General features: G+C 39.7%; 1 protein-coding gene across 1 annotated transcript; it reads right to left on the reverse strand.

Moving 5' to 3' along the window:
• Positions 1-223: 223 nt before the first annotated feature.
• On the reverse strand, positions 224-27,963 carry SUGT1 (SGT1 homolog, MIS12 kinetochore complex assembly cochaperone). Its single transcript, XM_040541059.1, has 13 exons — positions 27,823-27,963; positions 27,702-27,747; positions 24,650-24,740; positions 23,943-24,012; positions 23,489-23,559; positions 18,734-18,787; positions 17,135-17,151; positions 16,081-16,115; positions 15,420-15,516; positions 14,334-14,441; positions 2,363-2,453; positions 1,344-1,525; positions 224-757 (listed from the first exon to the last, which is right to left on the reverse strand). The coding sequence occupies exons 1-13, from the start codon at positions 27,879-27,881 to the stop codon at positions 656-658; spliced, it is 1,023 nt and encodes a 340-aa protein (XP_040396993.1). The 5' UTR covers positions 27,882-27,963; the 3' UTR covers positions 224-655.
• Between the last annotated feature and the right edge of the window lie 36 nt (positions 27,964-27,999).

Genomic DNA, 27,999 nt, shown 5'->3' on the forward strand with positions numbered 1-27,999 from the left:
ATCACCAAGGTGGGACGAATCCCTAAATGGATTATTTCTTTCTATCTGCATCAATAGGGGCAATCTCACTCTTTGCAAAATGCAAGTTTTTCTCCTGTACAAGCCATCTCTTTTTTTAAGCAGTGTATTTACTACTTCAGCTGTACACTTCAAGTAATTCCGCTCTATCAAAACCCAATAGTACTAAAAATGAAATGAAGAAACTTCTGTATAGAAAAAGTTATATTTACAATTTTATTTAGCAGAGTTAAAGAGCGAAGAATTTTAACACTGTTGTTGAAAAGTGTTTTTACCCAAAGTTGTCAAGATCTAATAAGTTATTGAACAGAAATAGCAGGCGTAAGGCAATGAACCTGAACAGCCCATTAGAGATTACCCCATCCCCAAAGAGCAGAGCTGATAAAGGTGGTAGAAAATTTAGACTGTTTGATTCAATCTCCAAAATTTAGACAAAGATGATGAAAACAGGGTTCCACTCCTGAATACATCTTTAACATCTGCAGGTGAAGGAATTTCTAAAGCACGCAAAATGTAAAGACAATTCCTGTTTCCAGGGGAGCATTCAGTGCTTTGAATCCAAGAACGCTATGTCCATACACAGTGGTCAGTACATGACTTATGGCAACACACAGATGGTAAGAGATTAAAAACAGGATTAGAATTTTTTCCATTCCATGTCATCAGGAGGATTTACTTCTACCTTCCTTTTACCAACATCTGACCAGTTGGTGCTCAGAACTGTGCCTCCAGACTCCATCTGCAATATAAGAAAAAGCTTGTTTAGTTTCCTAGAAGAATTATAGTAAATATAGCTAGTAATATAGAAGTCACATTTCTTACAACAGATTAATGAATTCTGGAAAACCTGACAAATTTAAACTCCACATAGGAGCAATTTACACAGGAATTTCGTGCATATGTTGAATAAAATTTGAAAAAGCCATCATTCCATGATCTTCAGCCTAGCAGTACTTGTTTTCCATACTGGACACTATGAGATGCTGATAACAAGAAGCTTTTAGAGGCTCAGTCATGTTGTTGCAAAGGAACTATATATAAAGTGTTAAGAGGAATTTGATCCTGTCATCCTGGGCAACAATTCCAAGCCTTATAGGAAGCAAAAACTGTATTCCCTTTGATAACACTAACTGAAACAAAGAAACCAGCAAAGCACAATCTTTCAATGAGACCTGTTATACCAACGACTCCCACTGAACAACTGCCATTTACCTGAGGCCCAAGATTTTGGTGGGTAGAAGCCTCCTGAGTTATGCAAAGCTTAGTATAATGTGTCACTGTGCCAAAGCAACACCCGTCTTTAGAGACAAAGAGTAAAGACTTACGAACGATTTGTTCATGGCACGTTTCACTTCATCTGTACCATCTGAATAGATTTGCTGAAAGAGTTTATTTAAAGCAGCATCTCCTTCTAACTTTTCGTTCTTCTCCTCTTCTTTGATTTCAACTACCAGTTTGTCCCAGTTCCTTGTGTAGTGAGAGGAGGATGGATATAAGTGCTGGGTGTCTGAAAATGGAGATGTTAGTTAGCTAAGCATTTCCTCGTGACTTTTAAAGCTGCAGTTTCCAGAACAGACATGTATGTATTTAATGAATCTGAAATAATGGAATATGAAATTGAAAATGCAAATGGATTCCTCCTTGCAGATATAAGCATCGCAATAAAAAAAATATAAAGGGAACAGGGAAATGCTAGAGACCACATTGAGCAGCTGCAAAGTTTACTTTCAGGTAAATAATTACATAATTTAGCTACCCAACAAAGAAATTCTGGACAACAACAACAAAAATAATTGAAGTCAAAACGAGGCAGGAGATATTGGCTGACAGGAAGGAAAAACACCAAGAGCCTACAGCCATAGGAAAATTTGAGTTAAACTGCAAAAATATCTGAAATTAGGAGATCAGGATGTCCAAATTTTTTCAAAGATGCCTTGTTAATCTGTCTTGAAACACTGCAAAAGCATTATTTTTCAAGAGAGGTGAAATACTTAATGATACTTAATTCTTTAAGTAACAATATACCCACAACAATGCAAAGAATTGCAAAACAGTGACTGAAATAAACAGCTGAACAGATAAAAGCCTAAAGGAATTAATGACAAGCATATATCCTCAACAGTTCATCAGATTAATAGAAGTTATGCCTAGCCTTACTAACTGAATTTTAGTAATGCCCTGCAGACCATTTCTGTCATTTTCTGGTATTAAAAAAGAGTAAGTCTTTTTATTGTAAATACAACACTGTGATTTTATTAACAGCTTTTAACATACCAATTATTATTAATATCCGCAAGTACTTTGCTAAAAATAAAGCACTTAACACTTCCTTCAGACAACAAACCTGGTGTAAATTGCTTTAGCTTAAGAGAATCTCCCTGTCCCTCTAGCTTCTCCCATCTTACAGCTTCTGGCTTCTTCATTTTTATTTCAACCTACAAAACACAACACAAAGAACAAATTAATCCAGATGGCAAACAGTTCTGAGAAATAGGTTCAAATTAGTTGGATTCTGTAGCAGTAAGAAAATAATTAGGTTGGTTTTAGAGACTCTGTCTAACATGAAGCCTGCATTAGAACAAAATATACCTACCTTACACTATGAAGTTATAGTACTTAATGACACGTCAACTAAACTCTTATGTGGCTGCTCAGCTCTTGCATCAGTTTCATCCTTTTGTTTTAGTACCACTTCCTTGTGCTTACTATTCACTTTCTGCAAATCATGGCATCCCAGAAGTAACAATCAGCTGCAAAGTCTACACTGCCAGGCACCAAGGTGCATCTTAAGCATCTGTTTCTTGTCCGTCAGCTCTAATAATTAAATAGTACTTCCGAATGACTGCAAAATCCAAGTGCTAGGTTTACATCCCATCCAACAAAACCTGACGTGTTTGATGTGTGCTATGTACAAACCAGAGAAGCATCCATGGACAGTGCTCATCTTCCCACTGGAGAAATTCAGAAGCTGTATTCACTTGGTTCAACGAACACACACTGCTACAGAGAAAACTGCCTAGTACTCATTGACAAAACTGGCAATTAAAAGGGGATATGGTTGCAATTATCATAGGAGAAACGAAATTGAGTTAAGCATGTCATGCCCCTATTCACAACTACCCGTAATCCCTTTAGACAGCCATACTGAAGTAGTTTTTCATAATTAACCTTATTCTTGGTCAGAGGATTACAAAGTTGCAAAACAAAGACTGCAAAACAAGGAGTGTCTAGTGTCACTTCTAGATGACAAACTCACTTCAGGAAGCATCACAAAATTCCTACGATTCATATCAATTGACTTAAATCTCTGCTTGCTAAACTTCAGCAGTTCCTTACTTGTGCACAGCTTAGCATAAGGGAGTTCTTAGTTCTACCTAAAGCCACTACGACCTGGGGATCCCTGCAGACCCGAGAACAAAGGCACCTCTGTAAAGCTAACCCCAGAGATCCCAGCAGCACGCTCCTTGCACAGCATCACGTTGATCTGAAATTTGAACTTTATTTATTCGATTCTTCAAATCTGTCACTGGTGAGTAACAGCCCAAGATGCCTTATAGAAATAAAGAAATGAGCTCATTTAAGTTTCAAAGCTGCCATATTTGGAATCATGCTGCATTTTAAGAAACAGAATATTTAATTACCACTGCTCCATTTTTTCTTTCCTGGGGAAACTACCACTTCCCTTGACAAGTTTAAATATACATTTTCTACCACTAACTTGTACCGAGAACAACAAGTTTAAGACACGAGGCACAGAATGAATGCCATTCAAGGCAGGATAGAGCTTCAGTCTTAATAAGCACAACAACTACATGGAGATGACTTCCCCACTTCCTATGTCTGCTGAATTTCCAATGTTTTTAGCACCCTTACAAGTCCCAAAGTGAGCATCATAGTATCAATTTTTCAAAATGTGGAAAGGTATCAGTCACAGAACAAAAATAGTCAAAGAAAAATAAAATACTGTATTATTCTAGTTGCTCAACCTACTGCCCCTAAAAAAATCCCTCATTCGAGTTTAATATTTTAATCTCTACGAACACAAATTTGTTTTAACTGTGCAGAAGCAGCATTCAAACTGTGCCAACGGTTATTACTCTTCAGCAACACTAGAGGAACCAGCAAATCTTCCCTCACTGGACTCTTTTAAAATAGCTGCTGAAATTACAGGCACAAAGTTCATTTTATGAACGCTACACTCACAAATTGAATGTTTTGTGATGAGCATAAAGAAACTAAAATATTTTTACACAGCTACATATACAATAAATAAGTAGTTTCATGAGTGCCAGAACTGGCAGGTTGTTTTTTGTTTGTTTTGGTTTGTAGTTTTGTTTGAATGGATTTGGATCTCACGAGTCAAACATTTAAGTTAATTAGCCACTAACAAAGGCACTAATTAGCTAGAAGTAAAACACTGAGTCTTGATTTAAAACAACCTGTCTCTCCTTCACTTCCTACAGAACTCTTCTCAAGTTGTGGCAACTGTATTATCAACTCCAGTGCGTGTTTAAATCGAGGAGGCCTTCATTTCAAAATTTTTAATACTCTAATTAACAATGCATCCCCACCGAACAGCCTTAACAAAAAAAACCAGCAAATTCACAATGCTGAGACTGCTCAAATCTATACCACTTCAATCTTCCTTGTTTGTTTCTCCCTTTGCTATCTCCTCTTGCCCTCCTGCTCCAGGTTTCCACCAATATCTTTAAGAATCTCACCCACAGACTTTCATCTGTACTGAAAAGAATGATCTCTAATGCAACATAACGTTTAAAGTGAACTACCAAACACGGATGTTTTCTTCACAGAATACAACCCTCCTCAAAGATCCCTTTGGCTGTTCAGACTGCTCTGCCCACACATTTAAGAAAAATCTTTCTACTTCTGCTGCTCCAATAATCCCCCTCTCCTTTTTTCCTCTGCTAGCTCTTACACTTTCCTCTGCAACTGGCCCTAAGCCGGTGCCGTATGACAAACATCCCCAAGGAAGAGGAAATGCTACAAACTAATTCCCAGCGTAAGATGCAGATTCCTTAAGTCCAAACATTTCAAACCAGAAGTATATACAGCTGAGGAATTGAGACAGAACGCATTTATGACATGATTAATCCTTTAGCCCATCTACTCCATCCACTTCAATTCAACTCACTCATTAGGCAAAGTTGCAGGCAGGAGCAAATCGAGCAAAATCATTAGCTGTGCACCATTATACAAGCACATCTCCAAAATATAAAGCTGTAAAATTCTGCTTGTGAAGACGCGTATTTCTTCAGCTTGAGAGCTTTATTTGATCTGAGAAACAACTCGAGACCCAATTATGTGCACAAATGGCAATAAACGCATTTTACATTGCATTGAACATTTTAAAGCAGACACGGATGGCTATCACACAGACAAGTGACACATCATTGATGTCACACCTAACACACAAGTACTGTTAGCTTTTTCCTCTCCTTGGAAAAAAGTTCAGTACCCAGGCAAGAGAAATACATCTCAATGTTTTGCCAACTACTTTAATATAACATTTATATTTCATTAAACGTATGCCTCATGCCAACTTTAGAATAAGACAGGAAAAATGATTGTAAATTAAATGCTTTGCATGCCAGTTTAAGAAGCTGCCTCTGGTCGTTATCCATTTAATCACATGCTACTTCAAGAACTTTGTTCTGTAACAAAATACTTTTTTAAAAAAAAGAGGTTCAAAACCTTCAGGCACATGAAGCTTAAGTAAAAGGTAGATCCTGGTTATTCTACAAATTCACGTTCACTGTGTATTAACACTACAATGCACTGTTGTACTGAGCCTGTGTCCCATTTCCACAGTTACTCCTTTCTGAAACAGCTAGGTACAGAATGCAACAAAAGCAAAGAAGCACTGACACTGGCATTCATCACAAATAAGAAGTGAAGGACAGTAAGATTCCCAGAGGAACACTGTTTTACACCCATGTGGTACCCACCGTCTCACTCCCTGTCACCATGTACCTCTGCGAAGAGCCTGGCTGGCTCCACCACCTCCTTTATCCCATCCCATTAGGTAGCTGCACACACACGAAGATTTTTCCTCTTCAATAAAGATTTTCCTCTTCTAAAGGTTGAAGCAGCCCAATTCCTCAGCCTCTCCTTGTAGCTCATGCCCTCCAGCTTCCTGCCCATCTCGGTAGTCCTCCACTACACTGGTGTCTTCCTTGCACTGGGAAGCCCGAAATAGGACACAACGCTCCAGATTTGTAAAAAGTTCAAGTGCAAAAATAATCCACCTATTGTTATATTCTCCTGTTTTTAAGTTCCCCAGATTTGGGGTTCAAAGTGAGTAAAGTAAAAAGGAAAAGACACATGGAAATTTGGCAGAGTAATTCAGGCAATACTTGTTTGAAATTCTGTCTGAGAAACCCACCCTGCTGAGATGAGTGTTAAATTGAGGAATCATCATCGAGAAGAGACCACATGAGCAGGGAAAGGATACAGGAGTTTCTACTCATAAAAGTAACATTCTTTAAAAAAAAACCACAACAGATTAAGACAAATTTGTTTGCATCTAAATCCAAGTGCTATGTATGGGAAAGATGCCAGAAAAGACCTCAGAAGCAATCTTAAATGTTTCATTGGTAGTACAAAGGCACCAAAAAAAAAAATCTTACTTCAAGAAGAGTGGAATAGAAGAGCATATAATCTAATTTTAAGAAAGAATTTATCCCCTTAGAGATAAATACAACACCAAGCTATCAACATTAAGATTCTAGGTAGAAGCCTACTGCTAAAAAAAACAACACCCAAACTTCTGACAAACTAGGTTCTGCGCGAACTCATGCTCTAAGACAGATCTCACCAGTTTGGCTGAGAAATATTTAAAGAATGTTGGCGGTCGTCTTTGAAAGAAAATCTGGTATACACTGACAAGTTATGAGAAAATTCTTTTAACTCCTAGTATATTTTATATTTCACAATTCACGCTAAGGGAAAGTTTACTTGACAAATTTGTGTTGAGTTCTCATCAAATAGATGAAGGGAATCGAAACTGGCAGAGCTCGAGCAGCAGCTCAGCCACTGATTTTAAGACATGAAAAAAATACCCTTTAAAATTTGGATGTTTTGCTGTATTAAACACATGGAAACGTGAAATCAGGATTTCCAATCATCTCCTTAGTTATTTTACTGAATTGTTGACTATTACTGAACTGTTGACAGTTTTGTCCGAGGTGTAAATTCAAAATGTTGTTATTTTGCAATCATAGCATTTTTTTTTTAAACTAACTCTAAGGTGATGACCCATTATCACCATCTTCTAAAAAGGTATGACCTATTCAAACTTCTATCTAAAATCATATGCACACACAGTTTTGGTATCCTAGTTATTCAAAGATCTCTTATAAATTGCTTGTATTCTGAATTCCAGAATCTTTTGTCCATAACTTTAAACAAATTATACTGAGATTAGGATAACTTTCCAGTGTAACCACAAATTATTGATAATTAAAAAAAATGTTCTGTAGAGAAGGTGTCCTAATAGGAGGGATTTAGCATGCACCTTCCAATTTCTTTGCCAGCTACATACCATGGATAACAGTGTACAATGATCAAAGTTTCCACCTCGCTAACATTATATATCAACCACTTGTTAGAATTTGAGATATTTTTTTTTTTACAGAAGGAGCTAGCAATACAGATCAATTTGGTAGCCTAAAGCTCTTTGCCACCACATCCTTCCTGTAAAGCCAATTGTTCTCATATCTACCTTCTCTCAAGACAGAGAGAAAAACTCTTACAGTCTTCCTTTATAGTGTTACATAAAGCATGGGCTTAAGCATATGCTTATTTAAAATATATTTCTCAATATTAACAAGTTTAAATCTGCCCCATACCCACCTGCACTCACAAGGAACAAAAAAATTAAACTTATTCTGAGCCAAGTAATATCACACCAATCATCAGGAAGGTTTCTTTAAGGTCTCGCCAGGAAATTGTTCCATCTAGCCCTGCCTAAGAGATGCAAGAAAATTCAGAAAAGCATCCAACTCCTATCTTAAATATCGGTTTATAGTTTACAGAAAACACCCAGAAAGTTTAGGGAGATATGAATCTGCGTGAAAGCCTCAAAGAGAAAAGAACTACAAGCGAGCAGGGAAGACTGCATTCAAGCCACTGCAAACAACTGGCTAAAAATAACCGAAATGAGAAAGTCTCTTCTAAGGGTATGACTGCGAGAACCGATTTCAGTTGAAATAAATCCATACCCTCTGTTCATCTATCTGTGTACAGCTACCTCTGAGTAAAGACTCACACACTTTTGAAACTATTTCAGTCTCAACCTTTCCCTTTACATTTAGCAACAGGCGTCAGTGTGCTTTTCCAGTAAAGTTGCTCTGGGTGTTTCAGCGTTTGCAAAGCAAAATGTCGGTTTGAGGAGAAGAAACATTCCCCTGATGCACACCGACTACCATATTCTTGGCATGAAGCTGCTGGGAGTATGCTCCTACCTCAGATATCTCTATAACAAACGTCAACTGTGAAAAAACACTGAGGATTTCTAACACCTCCCTGCTTGCAGCACAACTTTGATATCTAATTCAAGGAAAGTTCCGGGGTCACAAAACTGCTCTTAGCCACTTTTTCAAATGGCTCTAAACCGCCACTGTCTGCAAAAAGCCCAAACCACTAAAAAAAGTGAAAACTCACAGTAATTGTCCCCAGACTATTTGCAGATGCAAGAGCAGAGTAGAAGGAAAAGAGAAAGCACTAGGTCAGGTTTCCTTCAAGAGGATAAGGACACACAAAAAAGCAGATACTCATCCTCACTCTCCTCACCTAAGTCTAAGAAGGAGAAATTCCTGAGCAGCATCACAAACATGAATGAAGACCCAGAGAAACTCTCACGCAACACACATTTCCAAGAGAACATAGCCAAATATTCCCCTGGAATCCCAACTGCACCGCTTGACAAACAGAACAGAAGAGGGAAAAGAAAGCGGGGCTGACTGTGCACTAAGAACTGTTTCAGAACATTAGAAATCCTTGCACTACTTGGCATTTCTATTCCCTGCTCTATCTGCTGGACAGAGCCAAGTCAGCTCCTCTGCCTTAAACGTATTTAGTCACTCATTTTAAGTTTGTATGCCTGTCATGGTTTTGGCTGAGATAGAAGTTAATTTTCTTCGTAGAGGTTTATATAATTGTGTTTTGGGTTTTTGATGAAAGTAGTGGTGATAAGACACTGTCTTTGGTTGTTGCAGAGGACTTTTCAGCCCCTTGTGCTGCCCTGCCAGTGAGCAGGCTGGGGGTGCACCAGGAGCTGGGAGGGAACACAGCCCAAGAGAGCTGACCCCAAGTGGCCAAAGCGATGTCCCATGCCACATGGTGTCATGCTCAGCAATAAGAGATGGGGGAAAGAAGGAGGAGGGGGGGATGTTTGGAGCGGTGGCATTTATACTCCCAAGAAACCACCATGTGTGCTGAGCCCTGCTGTCCTGGAAGTGGCTGAACACCTGCCTGCCGACGGGAAGCAGCAAATGGAGTCCTTGTTTTGCTTTGCTGGAATGGCGGCTTTTGCTTTACCTGGTATCTGCCTTTCTCTCAACCGATGCATTCTCACACTTCTACCTTTCTGATTCTCTCCAAGTCCCACCTGGAGAGAGTGAGAGAGTGGCTGTGTGGGACTGAGCTGCCTGCCGGGGTTACACCACAGCAAGGCCTTTTTCCTGTTCTGATGGGAGCAGAAGGATAATTCCACACAGGCAACTTCCAAAGAGCAAACTCGTTCGAGCCTTTACATTTTGGCTCCCTCTGCTGGAAATAAATAAAAAAAAACAAGTAGCACCACTAACAGGTACCTTCTGTTAACTACTGAACACAACATGCAGTCTTCAGTGTGGTACACGTCTTCCCCACCTCACCCGACACCTGAACACAACTGGGGATGGCCACCAAAATACAACAAATCCTACCTACGTATGGTGTACAAAATGCCTTCTACTTTCAAAGACCAGACCAGCTTCTATTTATAAGACACAAATCTCTAGTTTATATGCAACTTTTGGAGCTGCTGCTACTTTTTGCTCTATCAGGTTAACATAGTAATGTTTTCTAAGCAGTCGGACACCTTTGACAGATTGGAAGTTAACCAACAACGTCAAAGAAACAACACCTAATGTATCAATTGCATTTTTTACTGTTGACATTCTCTGAAAGAACCAATGCCAGAGTCTTTAAGTTCTGTTTGCTGCTTGCAGTCACTTTAGAATCTGTAATTCTCCAAATAAAACTATGGCTATTTTCTCCTCCTGAATTTGCATCTTTACCTTTATTGTTTTGCATTTATCAAGTGATGCTGAATTTTAAGCAGTACTGAGAGATTCATCTCCAGCATCTCTTACTTACCAAAACATGCACAACTGCTTTATCATCTGCCAGTTCTCGTGTTTCATCCTCTATCCATTACATTTATTAGTTCTAAGAGGTTTATGTGAAACTCAAAGTCTATCCAGTGCAAAACCTGCTTTTCGTTGGAAAGAAAGACCAGATTGCTCACTGCCCAGTGAAGACTTACAATACGCTAATGGCAATGTGCCTCTCGTATTCAGTACAGCAATACGAAATAAAGCTGTGTGAACACGCACAGGTGTTATCTGAAATGATTAATCCACAGGAAAACATCTGCTTCTACCCCATGGAAACACGGTTTCTTTAAAAGCTTCTAATCACTGGATGTAACTGGCATCTCACATGCTACAGACAAATCACAGGGCAAGACTTACTGTGGAGCAATCCTGCAACCCTTGTGCTGCAGAAATCCAGGCTGGGCTATCAGCTAAGCAGGAAGGAGCCACAGTCTACTCCAAGTGCACAGGATTCCTTCTGATGTAAAGCAGATCACAAAGGTACTCTGAGAAAGCTCTGGTAGGGTTAAGTTCATTGAAAAGGTGAAGCCAGTGACCACTGTGAGTCAGGGAACCATCCCAGCAGTCAGACCCTGGCTGAACCCAGTGGCTCCGAATAGTTCTGGGAGAATAAAAAAGCCACTGCTGGAAGCCAGCGAGCTCATCCCAGAGGCTGTGAACATGAGAATGATTTTTTCTAGCCATGTCCTAATCTCTTATCTGTACTTAACTTGCTAGCTCAAATACCCATATCTCAGGCACTGCTATCAGCAGCGCTAAAAAAAACCAACATCTCACCCTTCTCTAGTCCTTAGCTAAACAGCCTTCAAAAACCTTCCAACGCACAGCAAGATGAACAGACTTCACTAGGTTTGTCAGTGCCATAAAGACAAGGGTCCTCCCAAATTCAGCCTCCTATTGCCACTCCTCTGAGTCTTTCAAATCCCATCTAGCTGTGATATGCACATACACTCTGGGAACCTTTCCCCTCCCCTTGGCCCAGTCTGCAGACTTTTATCAGGGCTCTAAGTGGGTTTTTGTTTTGCTTTGGTGGTGGATTTTGCTTGTTTGTAATAAGACAGAGAAGAGATGGGAGAGGTACTCCAAATAAACTGCCTGGCAGAGTATGGTTTTTGTTCCAACTGAGAACATGTTTTTGAAGCGAGTCTCCTTTCACATTGCATTCCTTTTTACCATCCTGGTTCACACTGGAAAACCATCTAAGAGCACGTGAACAGATTCCTCTCAGATGAAAGTAAACAAGACAATGCGTTCCAGGAGCACACTTAACTTGCTCCCACTGCTAACAAGGCCTCAGACCACCAGACCAGACCAGAGCCTGTCTGAAGTAATCCCTCAACTATACCCAAGGAAACGCATCAGTTGCTCATCTTCCCACACCAGGCTACGAATGAAGGCACGCATGGCCAAGGTGGCTGCAACAGATCCTATTGCATCTCAATACCTCTACTTGGAAGAATGAAGCACGTTTAAGAAGGAAGCACTTCAAACATCCACCTCAATTGCTGATAATTTTTCACGTCTAGCAAGCTTTCTTATCCCAACTGCTCAGAGGCTTGTCCAAACGCCAGGGACCCTGATGTCTCCCGGGCCAACCTTCCATTCTCCATTATAAAAGATTTAAAACTCTCAAGAACAGCGACAGCTTCAGATACACTAGTGACACACAAGGACTCAATCATGCAAGATCAGCAACCTTCATGTATATGGGGGCTGTGGGGTCAACATCTCCAGTCTATTCACAACTTTGAGGAATAATATTCACTAACAAAGAACTCGATATAGTAAAATGTTTGTATAATTGGGAAGATAATAAAATTAAGTCTTCCTTTTCAAGTCCTTACAGAATAACTTCATGTAAATGAAATTTCTTTGCAAAACATTTGAGAAGTAATAAGATGGTTTATTCAAAGTAATAACTATACATTTTCCATCTTGCTCGCATTTCTAGTATTCAAACACTGACACTACACCATGTCCTTTAAAGCGCTTAGTGTTTTTCAAAGTAAGATATTCTAAGTCTTTAAAGAACACTTTGCATGCTTAGCCATCCTTAATGCAGGCCTGCTATAAAATATTTTCTTCACTCAGACTCCATCTGCTGGTCAGTACTGGAATTAGCTGATGCATCATTGAAACTGTATTCCTTCACTGTGCTTTCACCAACGTCCCCCCTGTATTTCTCTTTTCTGCAAGATGAAGTACGCACTGAAGCGCTGACTTCACCTGTTACAACTCCTCCTGTATTCTCTCTTATCCCGCCTTGCCTTAAAATTATTCTCTCAAAACTACATGGAAACTGTAACATTTGGAAATAAACGCAAAATACTTGCGCTTCACACACTGCTTGAACACAACTAAAGCTTTCGCACCACTTTAAGAATCTCAGCCTAAACCATGCTCCAGACTACTAGAGATTATTCAAATAATTAACCCAGGCTGCAGATGGTAGCATAGGAAGGCGCAGGCATGATAATTTCGACAGTGCTGTGACACAGGCCTGATACTTCACAGAAGTATGGCAAATTTCAAGAGTTATGAGAAGTCTAACACTAGCTAGATAGGAATTAAAACAAACAGGACCTCACAGTTACTCATTTGGACAGGGCAGGGGTCCATTCTACTTCAGTTTATATATATAATAACAGAGTAGCAGACTTTGTACTTAATTCAAGCACTCTGCTCCATTACCACTTTGTAAGAACTCTTTACCACGGAGTGTAGCGATAGGACAAGGATGAATAGCTTTAAACTAAAAGAGGGTACGTTTAGATTAGATAAAAGGAAGAAATTATTTACTGAGGGTGGTGAGGCTTTGGAACAGGCTTTCCAGAGAAGCTGTGGATGCCCCATCCCTGGAGGTGTTCAAGGCCAGGCTGGACGGGGCCTCGGGCAACCTGGGCTGGTGGGAGGTGTCCCTGCCTATGGCCGGGGGTTGGAATTAGATGATCTTTAAGGTCCCTTCCAGCCCAAGCATTCTATGATTCACGTGATTCTACCACAAAACCTGCCCAGTTTCCTTAGCGTGAGGAGTGGAAAAACAAGACCAACTTTGTGGAAATCTTCTCACGTCATCTTGAAGTTCCTTTTCCCTGAAAACATGCAGTAACTTCTATAGGTACCTTTCTGAAGTTAACAGGTAAAGTGGAACATGAGAAAGCAATGGAATTTTCAAAAGCTCTATAAAACCGCTGTTGAAATAGAAGAATCAAAAACATTTACTCCTGCTTCAGAGGTAGGTTGTCCACAGAGCCAAGTCTGAACGTGTCTGTCTACGTATTATGCTACGATATGCTACACCAGACCACAGTCAGTTCCTTATTTTTCTGTACCTGTACTCTGGAAGACAAAATGTTGAGGTAAAAGCATTCTCTCTCATGCCACGCAACTTCCAAGTGTCTCCAAGCAAGCATTATGAAAAGTCTTGTGAAAAGCCAAGAACAGATAACTATGAGTAGCTTTTACCAGCAGGAAAAAGTCATGAAAGGGTCAAGAATTATTTCAACTCTGAAATCCTACAGGTCTGACATTTATTTCTTAGGCACATAAAGATGACAATACTCCATAAGGCAGTATCAACTCCTAAAAGTCAAGTTAAAAAAAATCATTCACGCTTTCCAAATACCCAAAATGGAAAAATAAAGACCACAGTCATCTTTCAACAGCAACAGTTAAAAGCATCCTCAACGTAACTGTGATTTGCACTTCAGTAAGCAACATATCACGTCACTATTTCTGAATTTTGCACAAGTTTAGAAAGCTTTCCACTGGCTGAAAGGTACCTTGAAGAAAGAAAAACATTTCTATATGAAAAGCAAGACATTATGACTGTGGTAATGAGACATGACAATAGAGCAGAAAAGTTTTCAACGTCAGAAACAGACAAAGAAATGATTTACACTAAGAAGATCTTACCTTTGTTGAAAGCACTTTAAATGTACTTTGCTCTGGCACTATAGAATGAAGAAGAACAAGCTTTAAGTTGTAGTCTTCACCTGATGGAAGTCTCACTGATGCACTCATCTGTTAACAGTCGAAAACACATCTCTGGTCATCTTTAAGAGAAGAAGTTTTCCATTTCCAAGTAAAGGATTGTCATTTGGCACCAAGATTAAGTGATTAAATTAACGAGCCTTCACTAGGATACTTAAAACACCAGGCGTCAGAATTTCGGGTACCACCACTATGCTATTGCATTATTCAACAACTACAATACACTACAAAGATGAACAGGAGATTTCAATTCTTAGCCAGCATGCACTCAAAAAGCCTATTATCTTGTCAGCTTGATCTGCATTCTTTAGAGAAAAAATATGGCAAATGAAGTATCAACACTTTTATAATGAACCATGAAAACAATTTGCAACTTCCCTTCTAATACATGCAAGCTATGTTAAACTCCTGTGAGCACTTGCCACAAGTTAAAGCATACAGTATCAGACACTTCTGCAGCTTGCCAAGTACCAACTTAGTTGAGAACCTACCTACTCAATATTCACCCTTAATTAAACAGTCGTCAGCACCGCGTATGGCATTACAACAGTGATTACAGTACTTCCTTGAAACACACCTTGTTGCCATTATCAATTGTAGTGAGACGAAAATCAAGATGAACTCACCCGTCGTTGTTTTTCCATAACTGTACTAAAGCAAGATATTACTTATTCATAACTATTTTGAGAGTACCTTGTTTCTGTCTGTTCACATTCCAGATGCATGCACACACAAACATTTTAACTTCAGATCACCTCCTCCCCCAACCCTCCAAACACCCAACCAGCTGAAGAGACAGCTGTTCCTTCTGCAGCATGCACAACATGCTTGTGTATAAATCCTACAGACCCTGCTGTGGCAACAGCTCCCTGTTCACTGTACATAAAGATGCTCAGGCAGAAGACCACTTCTGCCATTTTTTCCTGCTGTTCCAGCAAGCGATGTTCACTTTTAATAACTGCACCTTCTGAAATCTAAGGATGCGTATCAATAACCAACATAAATCACCTCTTTCTCCGAGAATTGCACACGGACGTCATCCTTCTGCGCATTCTTGATCATTATAGTCACGATGACTTGAGATTCTGTTTGGTACCAGTCATACCTTCAGAAAAAGAAGCAGGAAAGTTATCTGCAAGGATATGTTTAAGAACAAAAAAAACCAAAACCCACAAAAGTTAGAACATTATTGTGTAGTTTAAGGGGAGAGATGGGAGAGATGTATAAAATTAGACTTCTTCCCCTTCCTTTAAGGACACAGTTGCAGACTTGACAAGTAGTTAAAGAAAAGAGTATCTTTTTTTAAAAAATGAAGAAGTTTATAAAAAGTGGGCCACATTCTTAACCAATTCACATTATTGTTTGACTTTCATGAATTAAATAGCTTGAAAAATTACCTATACCAGGCACTACGGGCAGGTCTTTGAATTAAGCTCAGCAAGAGGATCAGAAACAGAAGCTTGAATGCTCGCTCTCCCAGTGAGAGAGAATTACACCTTCAGTCTGAACAAAGACCATGACTCAGAGAAACATTTCACTTATACTGCCACTTTCTTAAGTTTCTGCAGAATTTCTACAATCTTTATCTCGCATATCCAATCCCAAGTCAGCAAAGAACAGTTATATGTCAATTATTTTAATTCTCACAGCAAAACTAAAGTCAACTTACTTGATCTTTGATGACAGAGGTTGCTGTTGTGTATTCTAGTTGAAACACATTGCATTGGAAAGTCGTATCAGTAAGAGAAAATATAACAGACATATATAAGCATAAAGACACAAATCACTTCCATACTGATCACTTCTCTTTTCCTGACTTATGCACGTGCATTAACGTACAAAAGAAAGCTGAAACTCTTCACTCTTCTCCTAGCCATTTATGACAGACTTCAAACAATTTACCAATTTATAGACTGACAGTGCATATATTTAATGTATCTTACAGTACAGGGGTCACACATTTGATAGATAGCAATTAAGTTCAGCTTCAACTCCTTTCCTTTCTGAATAAGAAGATCTGAAAGATGCATAGTGGCTGTGTTGCTCATCTTTAAGTCACAAAGAAAACTTGAAATAGATCTGAGAACTTCAGGCACGATTTTCAAACATAAAAAATACTTTTAATGGTAAGATTTGTCTTTACATACACTCATCATTTCTGTACACTTTCCTCCTCTATCCTACTACTAAGGCATAAAAAATGGAAGTAACTATGAAAGAGGGAGCATAACACCCAGAGCAACTTCACATCTTGGTCTCCAAAAAAAATAACCAAACAAGAAGGGTCAGTTTTGATATTTCTTCTAATTTCCAATTAAAAAAAAAAGAAAGACTCTGCTGAATTACAAAACTAAACAAAGTCTGAAAAAAACGTGCAAGCTACTGGGGAAAAAGAAGCTATCTTCTAGCAATTACAAGTGAGTTGGCACTGATGAGATGAGCTGGTTAATTTGTTTAGAATTGGGCCGCAGACTGCAAGCAAGAAAGTTAAAAATGACTTTAATGATTGCACAGTAATTTCCAGATTTGTTCACCACTCCTAGGTTTTCAGCATTCAAATTTTGCATCCCTGGTTGCAAAACAACGTGTTTAGATCCTTCAGAATTATATGCAACAGAAAAGATTATTTTAAAACATTTGGAAGTTTCAAGATGCCACAGAACTCTAAAAGCACATTAAAGACAAAATTCAAAGCAGTAAATATATTAAGGAAGACACCTTACCATTTCTGTCTGTGAGCCTGCAGGGAAAAAAAAAGTTGTACTTTCAGAAAAAAACATTTGACTTATATGACATCTACTCCATCTTTCTTCAGTTACTCTAGCCACTTTGCATTTATCCCATTCTCAACAGTTCAAAAGTTAAAGACATGACAATTCTACCTCTAGTCTTTTGCTTTAATGGGCCTTTACTTTTATTCAGGATTTCTTCGTGCTACCCATTTCAATCACCAACTTCTGCAAAGAAACAACTAATACAAAACATGTTCTGATTAACAGAAGGAATAAGCTTCCAGTATTTTCCTTATCAGGAAACTACAGAAACCTTTTTTAATGAAATCAAAACCATGGCACAAAAAAAAAATCACTTCCTACAAGTCTGTGCTAGCATGTCACGCATATATAGAAATAGGACCAAGTTCTCATCAAATTTGTATGTCATACTAGGCAACCACAGCTGGTGGGTGAGATAGAATCCTGACAGACAGTGTTTCAGATTAAATGTTTCAAAAGAAACCAACTTTTCCTTTGGTCCTTCATACTCTGTACTCCTAAAAAGGTAAAAATAATGAAAAAATAATTTTAATTTGTAACGAAAAAAACTGTGTTTATTTTTGTTGTTGTTGTTGGAATACCAGATAATTAAGAAAATAGCTCAAAAAAAAAAAAGAAGAGCCAAGATAAAATAGTGCAATTTCATTTCTCCAGACAAAACAAACTGGAAAAAGTAGTTATGACATTTGAGAAATGCGTATTACAAACTCTTTCTCTAAGAAGGCAGAGAAAGTTTTCACTCAAGATAACTCTCTGCAGGTAAGACAGTGCATGCCTATCATTTATATAGTTTCTTCAAACAAACCTAAACCTGGTAAAACGTACCACCAGGCATAGATTTGTACATTCCTACATAACACAAAAGGGTTCTCCTCTAATAATTTTTTAGTCAACAGGTTGACATGAACTCTTGTATTGGTTCTACTGCCCCATTCTCCAATAAACACTGCGGGCGGGGAGTTTAACAGGCAGAGGGAAAAAAAAAAGTCAGCTATTCTGATATACCTCATTAAAACCAGCAGGCAGTTTAAGCACTGTGGGTAAGTTCTTCCCTGGGGTATCAGGTTGTAGGAAGAAACGAAAGGAAGCTGACTGCCACGGTAAGACACCAGAGCAGCAGTGAGTACCCAGCAAAGGCACTCTACTCTCCATGTAGAATAAAAGAGTAACGCCACCAAATTTCCACTGCTCTTTCCAACTTTATTTTCTGCAAGACTTGAGAACTTATTTTGATGTTGGTTTTAGAAAGAAAGCTGACATGCTTCCACGCTTAAAATAGGCTTGAAAGCACATGAAAGTGAGTTAAAATGGTCTGAACTTGAAATAGGTACTCTTCTGTCACATATTATTATTAGATTAAAATCGTAATATTAAATTAACTCTGAACTAAGGAAGAGTTCAGGACATATAACTGAGAGAAACAAGGAATAAGAAAGTGCAACTTTTTTAAAAACAAAAACTCTGTTTCAAGAAGCAAGCTATAAACAACACAGCTTCAAAGCACAGGTCACATCAAAACCTGCATCAAGTAAATGCTCTTTTTCTTACCGTTTAGTGTTTCCTCACATCTTTTAATCCAAATAGTAAAGGTATCATCTACATCTAGGAGAGATCAAACAGAGTAACATTAAGACACTTCAAGCACTACATGCATTGAATAAAGAACAATTTCATTCAACCACCAGCTGGAACAAATTCATCCGAATTTGCATCAATTTATTAAATTGTGATTATTATTTCCCAGTATCTTCTCGTATAACCTCTGCCATTTCCATTAAGCTTTAAACATTTTTATACAGCTCTACTATTTAACTCTGTTACACTTAATTAACTGAAATTAATTTGTAGCACACAAATTTTTGTCTGAACTGACCCATTTATACTACTGCTTTCCAACCTGCTCAACCTTTATATGGCAGTTGGAAAGCAAGAAATACTGTTTCACACACTTCTCTATTATCCTTAAAATCCTTTTCCCAAACACTCAGACACATGCTGCCTCTCTAGAGAAGTATCAGAAAAAAAAGTTTCTTCTGTGGACAATCCAAAGTGGTACAAGTTTTCACCAAGTATTTCCTTTTCTCCTGGTGGTTTCACACATACTTTACGTACACATCTACAGTTTCGGGTATGTTAGAGATATGTAGGTGCCAATTCCACTCTACAAATCAAAACCACAGAAAAACTTATTACGACATTTATAAGTCTAGGAAACAATCTCCACGAACAAATTCACTAGAAAATAGCTAAAAAGGTAGCGGTACAATGACAGAACAATCATCTCATTTCAGCAGAATTCCCAGAAAAACCCTTCACAGTCAGGAATGTTACAAAGAAAAGTGGCAATATTACTGACCAACTACTAAGACTTGCTAAATTTATCTTTTTGCAGTAGCAGAAATTCACACTGAGGGAGTTCACACAGTAAAAATCCCCGCAGAGAGCTTGAGGAAGCTTAAAAAAGGAAAAACACCACACTGTTCCCAGCCAACATGCTCGTAACACTAAATGTGGCTCCACTGCAGTTCTGCAAAGTATTCACCTCGATCATTTCAGATAGGAAGTGTACACAAATGTTGAGGTGTGCCTTAAAATTGCTACCAGCTCCTCAGCACCATTTCTCTCTTTCCTTATCTTCTGCCATCCCCGCTAATCATCTTCAAAGTCGCTGAAATTTTAAGTTACATAACATTTATGTAACCTCTCAGATGCTGTTAGGAAAAACGCAAATAAGGATACGGCCGTCTTGACATTACAAGGTAATCAGTTTTTGGTAAGTCTTTTTTATATTCCTAACAAATCCTGGAAATAAAATACCTGCTTTCAGATGGAAATCTCCAACATTAAGCAGAGGGTTCTGCTGGGGGACCAAAAGGCTGCGCTCAATTACCTACTGTATACCTAAGGCATATGGACAACTGACCTAGACCCTCCTCCAAGTATATAGGGAAAGGAAAGAGACCCAAGATGCAGCATATGAAGTTCTGATTAGATAAGGAAAATATTTTAATAAAAGGGCAGTACAACAGTAGAGTTGATTGCCTAAAGAGGCTGTGACATCTTCAGTCTCCACTGTCAAAGAAGCTAAGCAAACACATGCAACTTCAAAGTTAATTTGGCCAGGGCATGGACTTTCCTGGACTCCAGAGCTTCCCTGAAACTTAAAATTATTCTGTAATTTTCAAAGCTTTACACCACAGCCCCCCAAAACAGCTCTCTGAATTTTTGCACCTGGGAACAAAGTTTATTAATTAAAACGGAAATGAAATGGAGTAGGTTCAAGGGCCTAAAGCAAAGGGAAACTGAGACAAGTCTACACTGATCCAACCTGAGATTTTCACCAGGAATTGATGAATTCTTTTTAACTACAGCCTATGACAAGATTGCCATGCAACACAAATTTTAATAGAAAGGTCCATTTTTTAGCCCTATTGCCCTAAAAGATCTCCTTGCCAACCACTGCCTCTTTTCCTGCACACCAGCACATCACAATTAGAGGCAAATTTACTTATTACTCAGTAATTAAAGTATTCCCCCGCGGAACTTACCAACAACTCCTATTAATAACTTCCTAGTTCAGAAAGACTAACTGGGTCTTCACTTGCACCTACCAAGACATTTTCTTTACAAAGTTGGCAGAATTCACCTTTACTAAATCCATTAGGTGGTCACAGCAAAAAACAAGAACATTTCTCAATGTAATTGTCCTAAATCCCTGTGATGTACCGAAGAGTAGCAGATCACGCTGCTTTTTCAGTCTGAGGCAAATTAGTGAACTCCATATATTCACATGCGTCGTCACACGGTTGAGTGGAAGAAATCTTGCTTCATAAAGTTATGTTATAAAATAAAGAAACTCTGCACATTCAGTAATTCATCGTGCCAAGTCCTATTTAGCTATCGCTGTAGGTGGGTAATGGGAAGCTTGCTGTAGTTCCCTGGGCCCGTCAGCACTACCAGTAATGAGCACAAGCAGCAAGCCCATCTCCCTTAGCATTACAAAGATTTAAAACAGACGTTACATCAGCAAGGAACTTGTAATGGTGTACTTCTGCCCCCTTGTGTGGCAAAGAAAATAGCCTTGTCAGCAAAGAATTCCCTGCCACAGCAATTCCCTGTAAGGCAGCAACAGCTAACATCTCTTTATCACCTGCTTAGTGGTACATGGGTAATTTTCCCGTTGTGCTGTGTTCATTTTGCACTCGCTGTGCTTAACTGGAAGTTAACTGCTCTGCCAAAATGCTCGTGCTCACAATTATTTTCACTTGGGATCCAGCAAACATTCCACAGAACTGCTAATTCTGTCACTGGCATCAACTTGCCAGCAAGATGGGCAATGTATTGAAGAGAATCACCTAAAAACCTGTATATTTCAAGAAGTCTTCAGGAGACCCCTCATCTCACAATAGGCCATGGGATTTGTGATGACAAAGAACATTGGAAGCAAGCTTTGGATGAGAAACAATCAGGAAGTACTGGGAACCTTCAGAAACATTTCAGCTGGGTCAACAGCAAAATTGACATATTAAAATCAAACAGGCAGAAGTCATGCAATACAGCACAGGAAAAGGTGATGCTGTAGTTCAGGGATTCTGAATTAAGAAGCATGCTGGTATTCACTGCCACAAAGGTATCTGCAGCTAAACGTGCTGCTCTACCCTACAACGTCAGTGGGATGCAAGGCTGAAGAGAATGAAAAAGTGATGCTCTGGCCTCAGAGGTTTTTGTGCATACCATGTATTTTGAACAACTCCAACTGACAAGAAAAGTGACAAAAATCTATGCACACAGAAAGCTCAAATCGATAGCAATTACTTGCGGTGAAGATGAAAAAATATGGAGAATTTCTGGCCCTGTCAGCCACTAACACGAGATTAAAGTGACTACAGATTCAATTCAGGAGTTACTAGTTTTCAGAAATAAAACTTAACAATCAAGTAAGGAAAGCTACAGAAATCACAAGAAGGAAGCACTCCCTTTCACAGGATGATCCAAGAAAACTTGTCTAGATTATGAAGACTCATCCATCCATCTTTCTAGCACACCAAAAAGGGGAGACTACCCAGTTACCCAAGCTACCAAACCTGAAAGAACTTTAAGCAATTAAAACTAATCCTTCAGCTCCTATTCCAGAGCACCCTGAACTGAAGATTACAGCTGCTGGAATTCCACCACATCACCTCACCACCATCACCATTTCAATTCTGCTGGATTCAGCACCCAGGCCCTTCAGAGGTCAGTTTCAACACATCAGTTCACAGGCATGTTTTTCTTTAAAAACAGCAGTTTTCTGCAGACTTAATGCATTGAAAGAAGAGGCTGAACAAGTGCAATAGTGGGAAGGGGCACAACCACTTGGCACAAAGAACTTTCATTAGCTTACGCTCCCATCAAACCCACGTTTTAAATCAGAGGAACAGGTCACTTATTTGGGAACCACAAGCTAGAAACATTTTTAATAATGCTTCGGGCCCCTGCCATTGTTACAGATAACATACCGGGAAGATCTTAGATCACCACAACGCTTATCAGCTTAGAACACTTTGCTCTGTGTAACTTTTCAAGGTGCTTTTCTCACAATTTCTTCCTGCTGTTGAGAACAAGGTGAGTTGCATTTCAAATGGGGGATAGAAGAGAAAGGAGTTACAACCATCTTGCAATTACTTTGTTGTGTGCTTCCCGGCATCTTATACGGAAGCTTTCCTTTCCTGCTTCTAGAAGTTATTTTTAAAAGCTCTAATTCTCCCCAAAATAAAACATGCACAGTTGGAGCTGGGAGGCCAACACTTTAAGAAAAAAAAAAAAGAATAAATATGCTTCTGTAATGAAGTGGTATCTAACATGAGGTAAAAATCCACCATCAAGTTGCACGCTCTTTTTGAAGACCAGTCCACCGAATGGTTTAACAACTAAAAACCTCAGCTACATATAGGAAGCCTTTTCTGTGCAGAAACTTTTCTGTGACACTTACTGCCATATCAATACCATCATTTATCTGGAAGACCTCTGGGGAGCAGGGAAACACCCCCATTTTATAAGGCAAGAAAATCAGATTTAATAATCTGGCTAACAGTTTTGATACACATTTTCACACAGTGTTATACTTTCAAGTAGGGATTGATCAAGCCTTCCCAAAAGCCAGATCCGTTCCAGATACCTCAAGAATCAGGCACCCAACTCATTAGCCTTTAAAAAAAAAAAACAAACAACAAACCACCAACTTGTTCTTCACTTTCTGCTAACACATCAGAGTATTTTGTTGACATTAGCGAAGGAGTGCCGTGCACACATTTTAATACTTACTGTCCAGCCTCTGTCCCTCTTTGAACGACTCTAAAGCAGATGCATAGTTTTTGATGTGATATTCTCCTAACCTGACGTGAACAAAGAAAAACACAAGGAAACAGTAATTACTTTTCAATCTAATCCACATCCTGAAGATAACAACATCCTTAGATCACACACGCTATCGGTTAAAAGTACACGTGTCAGAATTTAAATCGCGTACGAAATCTGTTTTTGAAACAGCTAAAATGTTAAGATAATCACCCCAAAAATCAAGGTACATTTCTTAAAAAAAACATACTATTCCTTCTTATAATCACAGCTTTATTACAGATGGTTTAGAAGCACTGCGACATGGAATTTACTCATTCATGGGGTTGCAAAAAGCTTGTATGAAGTGATAATTCAAATGCTGCTATTGCCCTACAGATTAGCACAATTTTCTCGAAGCACAATATATGATGATACACACCCTTTCCTAAGAAGTGCTACAGCATTACTGGGGTTGAGTTCTAGGGACTTCTTTGCATCTGCAACTGCATCTGTTGAAAGTCAGTTTACAGGTGAAGAACATTATAACACGTTATGAAAAGCAGTGAACTTCAAGTCTTAGAGTACACCTTAAAAAATTCACTACTATTTTAGCTTTCTTAGCTTGCACACATCGCACTATTTAATTAAATTCAGGCAACTGCTATGGACAAAGCCTTCACTCAGCCACAGAGCTCCATGAAGGACAAAGCAGGACTTTTTTTTAAAATTAATTCCATTAATCTGTTTCCCAGGCATTATTCAGTTACCACCCTCCTACCACAACCATACTCAGTCCCTAACAAAGAAAAAAAAAAAAACACATAAGGATTGAAGGTGCTTACAACACAAAGCTTAAAGCTCGCCCAAGAAGTATACTAAACATAATGCTGCCAAGATAGCAGTGTGCTAAAAACAAATGAAAAATTGGGCCCGCAGCCTACCCAACTCACTGGAAATTTTGCAGGTACAAACCACTCAAAGATGAAGACAACTTTTAAAGTATGCCCTACTGTAGAAGTAGCAAACTAAGTTATCTATAAGGCTTTCTGTTATTACTAATTTGTCTGCACATTTATGACACCTGCTGTAAAGAATGTGTCATAATACACTTGTAAGAGGATTCTCAGTGTTGCCTGAAGATGTTACCAGCGTAATTCTGAAGAAGAATATGAGCATAAGCCCGCTGACAGTAACACTCGGCATCATCTGGATTCTTTTCCAAAGCTCTTGTCAGTTCCTGTAACGACAGAAAAACACGAAATGGCACCTCAAAAGTCACCATGAAGATACAATACCAAGCTCTGTCAACTAAGATTTCGGGAAAAAAAAATACCCTGAACTGGCATGAATGTTTACCTATCGATCAGTTTTCATCCAAAAAGCTCAAACATCAGAGCCTGAAGCACAAGGAACCTGCCAATTATATCCAAGTCATGAAATCTGTTTCTTACTGAGAAAACAAGACTTTCAAATGCCTCAAACATGAAGTCTAGCGCACAGGTGATCCCGTATGTTCCTATGATTCTCCTACAATTCTTGTATTTGTACACAGGTCTGCTGGATTTGAGGAAGCACTGCTGTGTCACGAACTCAGAATGAATACACAAAGTGTCAAAATGCTTGTGGAGGAATAACAAGCTCAAAGCAGTGTAACACTGGATGAAATTCTACCTTACATGATATTACTGAGCATGGGAGATTGTTCCGAAGCATGCTGAGCAAGAGAAGTAAGAGAACAAAAGATTCTGGCAGCACAGGGCTCACAGGAAACATTGCTGCACGATGGAATAAGCATAAAGTAGTCCCTTGCTAGGGAAATCACTGAGTACACAGATTGCAATAACCGTGTTATACTCTGTGAGAAAAGATTATTATTTTTGCATAGCAATAAAATGGCAATGACTCAAAGCACACACCTGGAAAGAACGTCTCCAACTCTCTCTTTATGAGGGAGAAAAGTTCTTGTCTTTGCTAGACGGCAAGTTTTCTGAAGCTACTACAGTAGGTGACTACAGTACAGTAACTACGTCGCTAAGTTGACTGGATTTCCACTCATCCTTGCTTAATTCTGAAGGTGGCCAAGATACAGGCTTTAACTGGGCATAAATGCTAGTACAACAAAACTGCCAGAACACAGTCCCATCAAGCCAGAGAAAAAAGGAAGAGCAGAAGGGCCTGCCTTAGCTTTAATTCAGATCAGTGCCCTCTTCTCTTTCACTGCTGTCACATAAACACTTATGCCAACTAGGAATGAAATGGCCGCAACAGCTATCAGCGTAAGATAAACGAATGTATACATAAGCATGGTACATAAATCTAAAACCATGGAGGAATCTGAGGGAAAGGAATGCAGTAGACAGTCATAAAAAACCACTCGATCTCACTGTGTGGACGGCTTGTCAGCAAGTCATCACACCTCATTCAGCTACGCACGTGCACATCCCTCCCCAAAATGAATCCTATAGCACAGCTGCTTGAGAAGACAGACAAGGGGCAGCTAGAAAATACCTGACTGCTACTACGAATTCCAGCTTATAGACATCAGCGACAGTTACTTAGAGCAAGCTTAGACCTTGCCCTCACAAGCACTCAAATGTACGCTTCCTGACTCGAAACTTCACTCCAGGCCCTCATCAGTGACCAAGCTGCAAATACATTTCCAGATTCACAGGGCTCTAACCACACTAAGTTTGTATGAATTAAAAGTGCTTTCAGTCTTCCTGTCTCACCTGTGCCTGAATTTAAGGGAACACCAACCCTTCTTCCTCATTGGACAACACTTGAGCAACACAATACGATGAGTGCTTGTTTCAAGTTACTTCTGACTCTCTCCTAAATCATCACCACTTACACTGCAAAACATTTTCTAAGGGAAAAGCAAATAGAAAACATCCTTATTCCACAGAGTGGACTACTTTTTCAACTTAAAATGACACAAGAAGCCATTAAAGACTTGGCAGCTTTATCATTCAGGCAGTATTTAAACACAGGGGACGACCTTCCAGTTGTATCAGATCCAGGTGGAGAAGCCAAAGCATGCGCTTCAGGAATTAAAGGAACCCAAAGTCCTGAGGACACAGTGCAGAAATGCCACTCTAAATCCTGTCAAGTGTGGAAGTGTGGAGACTCCACATGGCCCCATTTACAGTGCGTCACGTCCCAGATTACTAATATTAATTACATGAGCCAAAAAGCCACACCTAAGACCATGCAAGCACGGTACACCACGTGTAGATCCAAACTTCCAAGTCATCAAAACGCAACGCTGCACCATGGGACTTACCAGTTCAGAAATTACCAAGTACAATCTGCCTGCTCAAACCAGTACTTTTGGGTAAGTCCTGAAGTACACCAGTGACACGAGTATTACTGCAACATGTATTAAATAACAACTATATAATGTTAAACGAACACACAAAAAATTGAAATATGGACTAGACAAGTGAAGCACCTAGACTAATACAGAGAAAAACTGACACATTGTGATGGTACTCTTTAATACTTCCAAAGATCTTATGCTGTTTTTTTGTTTTAAATTAATTTTTACTAGACCAAATATGTTTGGTTATTCCAAATCCCTTTTTATATGCCATTTATCTTCTGAAAAATTTTTGCAAGCAACAGAGGAAACTCCACAGAAGTACGGGATTGAGCTGCACCTTTTCTTTAGGGAAAGGTAATTCCGTATCACCTTATGCTTCTACCATCTACTGTGCTTGAGCAGAACTGTGCATTTACATCCTCCTCCCTTCCAGGTATGTAAAGACCTACTGATCCGCCAGTTCTATCTTCTCTTTACCTCTGTTTTTTCAAGAAAAATAACCTTTGAGAACACATCAGCACGAGTTAAGAGGTAATACACAGAGAGAGGAGGAAAACAGAAGACAGGGAGATAAAAACTAATAAAGACTGAAGGCGTTTCTCCAGTAAACTTCTTTTTCTAACTGTAGATAGCTTAGAAATTTGGACTACAGTCTAATTATATGGCACAGAAAGGGTTGTTTGTGCTTTTTTCCTGCATCCTCAGCTCAGGCAGCACCAGGGCGCACCTCGGGGGGACCTGACGGGAAGGAGCCCTGCGGATCCCCAACTCGTCGAAAGGAGAAGGGAAGGGAGAAGGGAAAGCTGAGGGAAAGCCGGGGGAAAACCAGGGGAGAGCCACCTCACGCCCCCTTCCCCTCCTCTCCCCGCCTCTCACCCGCGCCGCTGCCGCCGGGTCGCGGTCGATGTCGCCGTCCGAGAACCTGCCGAGGAAACACAACGGCGTGAGAGGGCGAGGCGAGGCTGGGGAGGGCGGCGGGGGGCCGGGGGGCGCTCACCGCGGCGGCACAGGCAGCTGCGGCGCAGGGGGCCGAGCAGGAGGAGGCGCCGCCGCCATCTTGCCCCCAGGAAACTTCTCGAGAGGCCGCGGCCGCCGCGCCCCGAGGCCGCCCCGCGCGCGAGGCCTGATGGGTAGCGCCCCCCCCCCACCCAGCAGGCTCCGCCCGCCCCGCCTG

Source organism: Cygnus olor, chromosome 1, assembly GCF_009769625.2.
Source record: "Cygnus olor isolate bCygOlo1 chromosome 1, bCygOlo1.pri.v2, whole genome shotgun sequence".
NCBI classification, from domain to species: domain Eukaryota; kingdom Metazoa; phylum Chordata; class Aves; order Anseriformes; family Anatidae; genus Cygnus; species Cygnus olor.

Bases quoted from the DNA above. Each gene is read 5' to 3' on its own strand.
- SUGT1 (XM_040541059.1), bottom strand. From the start codon at position 27,881: ATGGCGGCGGCGCCTCCTCCTGCTCGGCCCCCTGCGCCGCAGCTGCCT. The intron at 2,454-14,333 runs GTAAGATCTTCT...TGTGTTTTGTAG, and splicing joins TTAAAGTGCTTTCAACAAAG to GTTGAAATAAAAATGAAGAA. The intron at 758-1,343 runs GTAAGTCTTTAC...CTTATATTGCAG, and splicing joins GTGCCATGAACAAATCGTTC to ATGGAGTCTGGAGGCACAGT.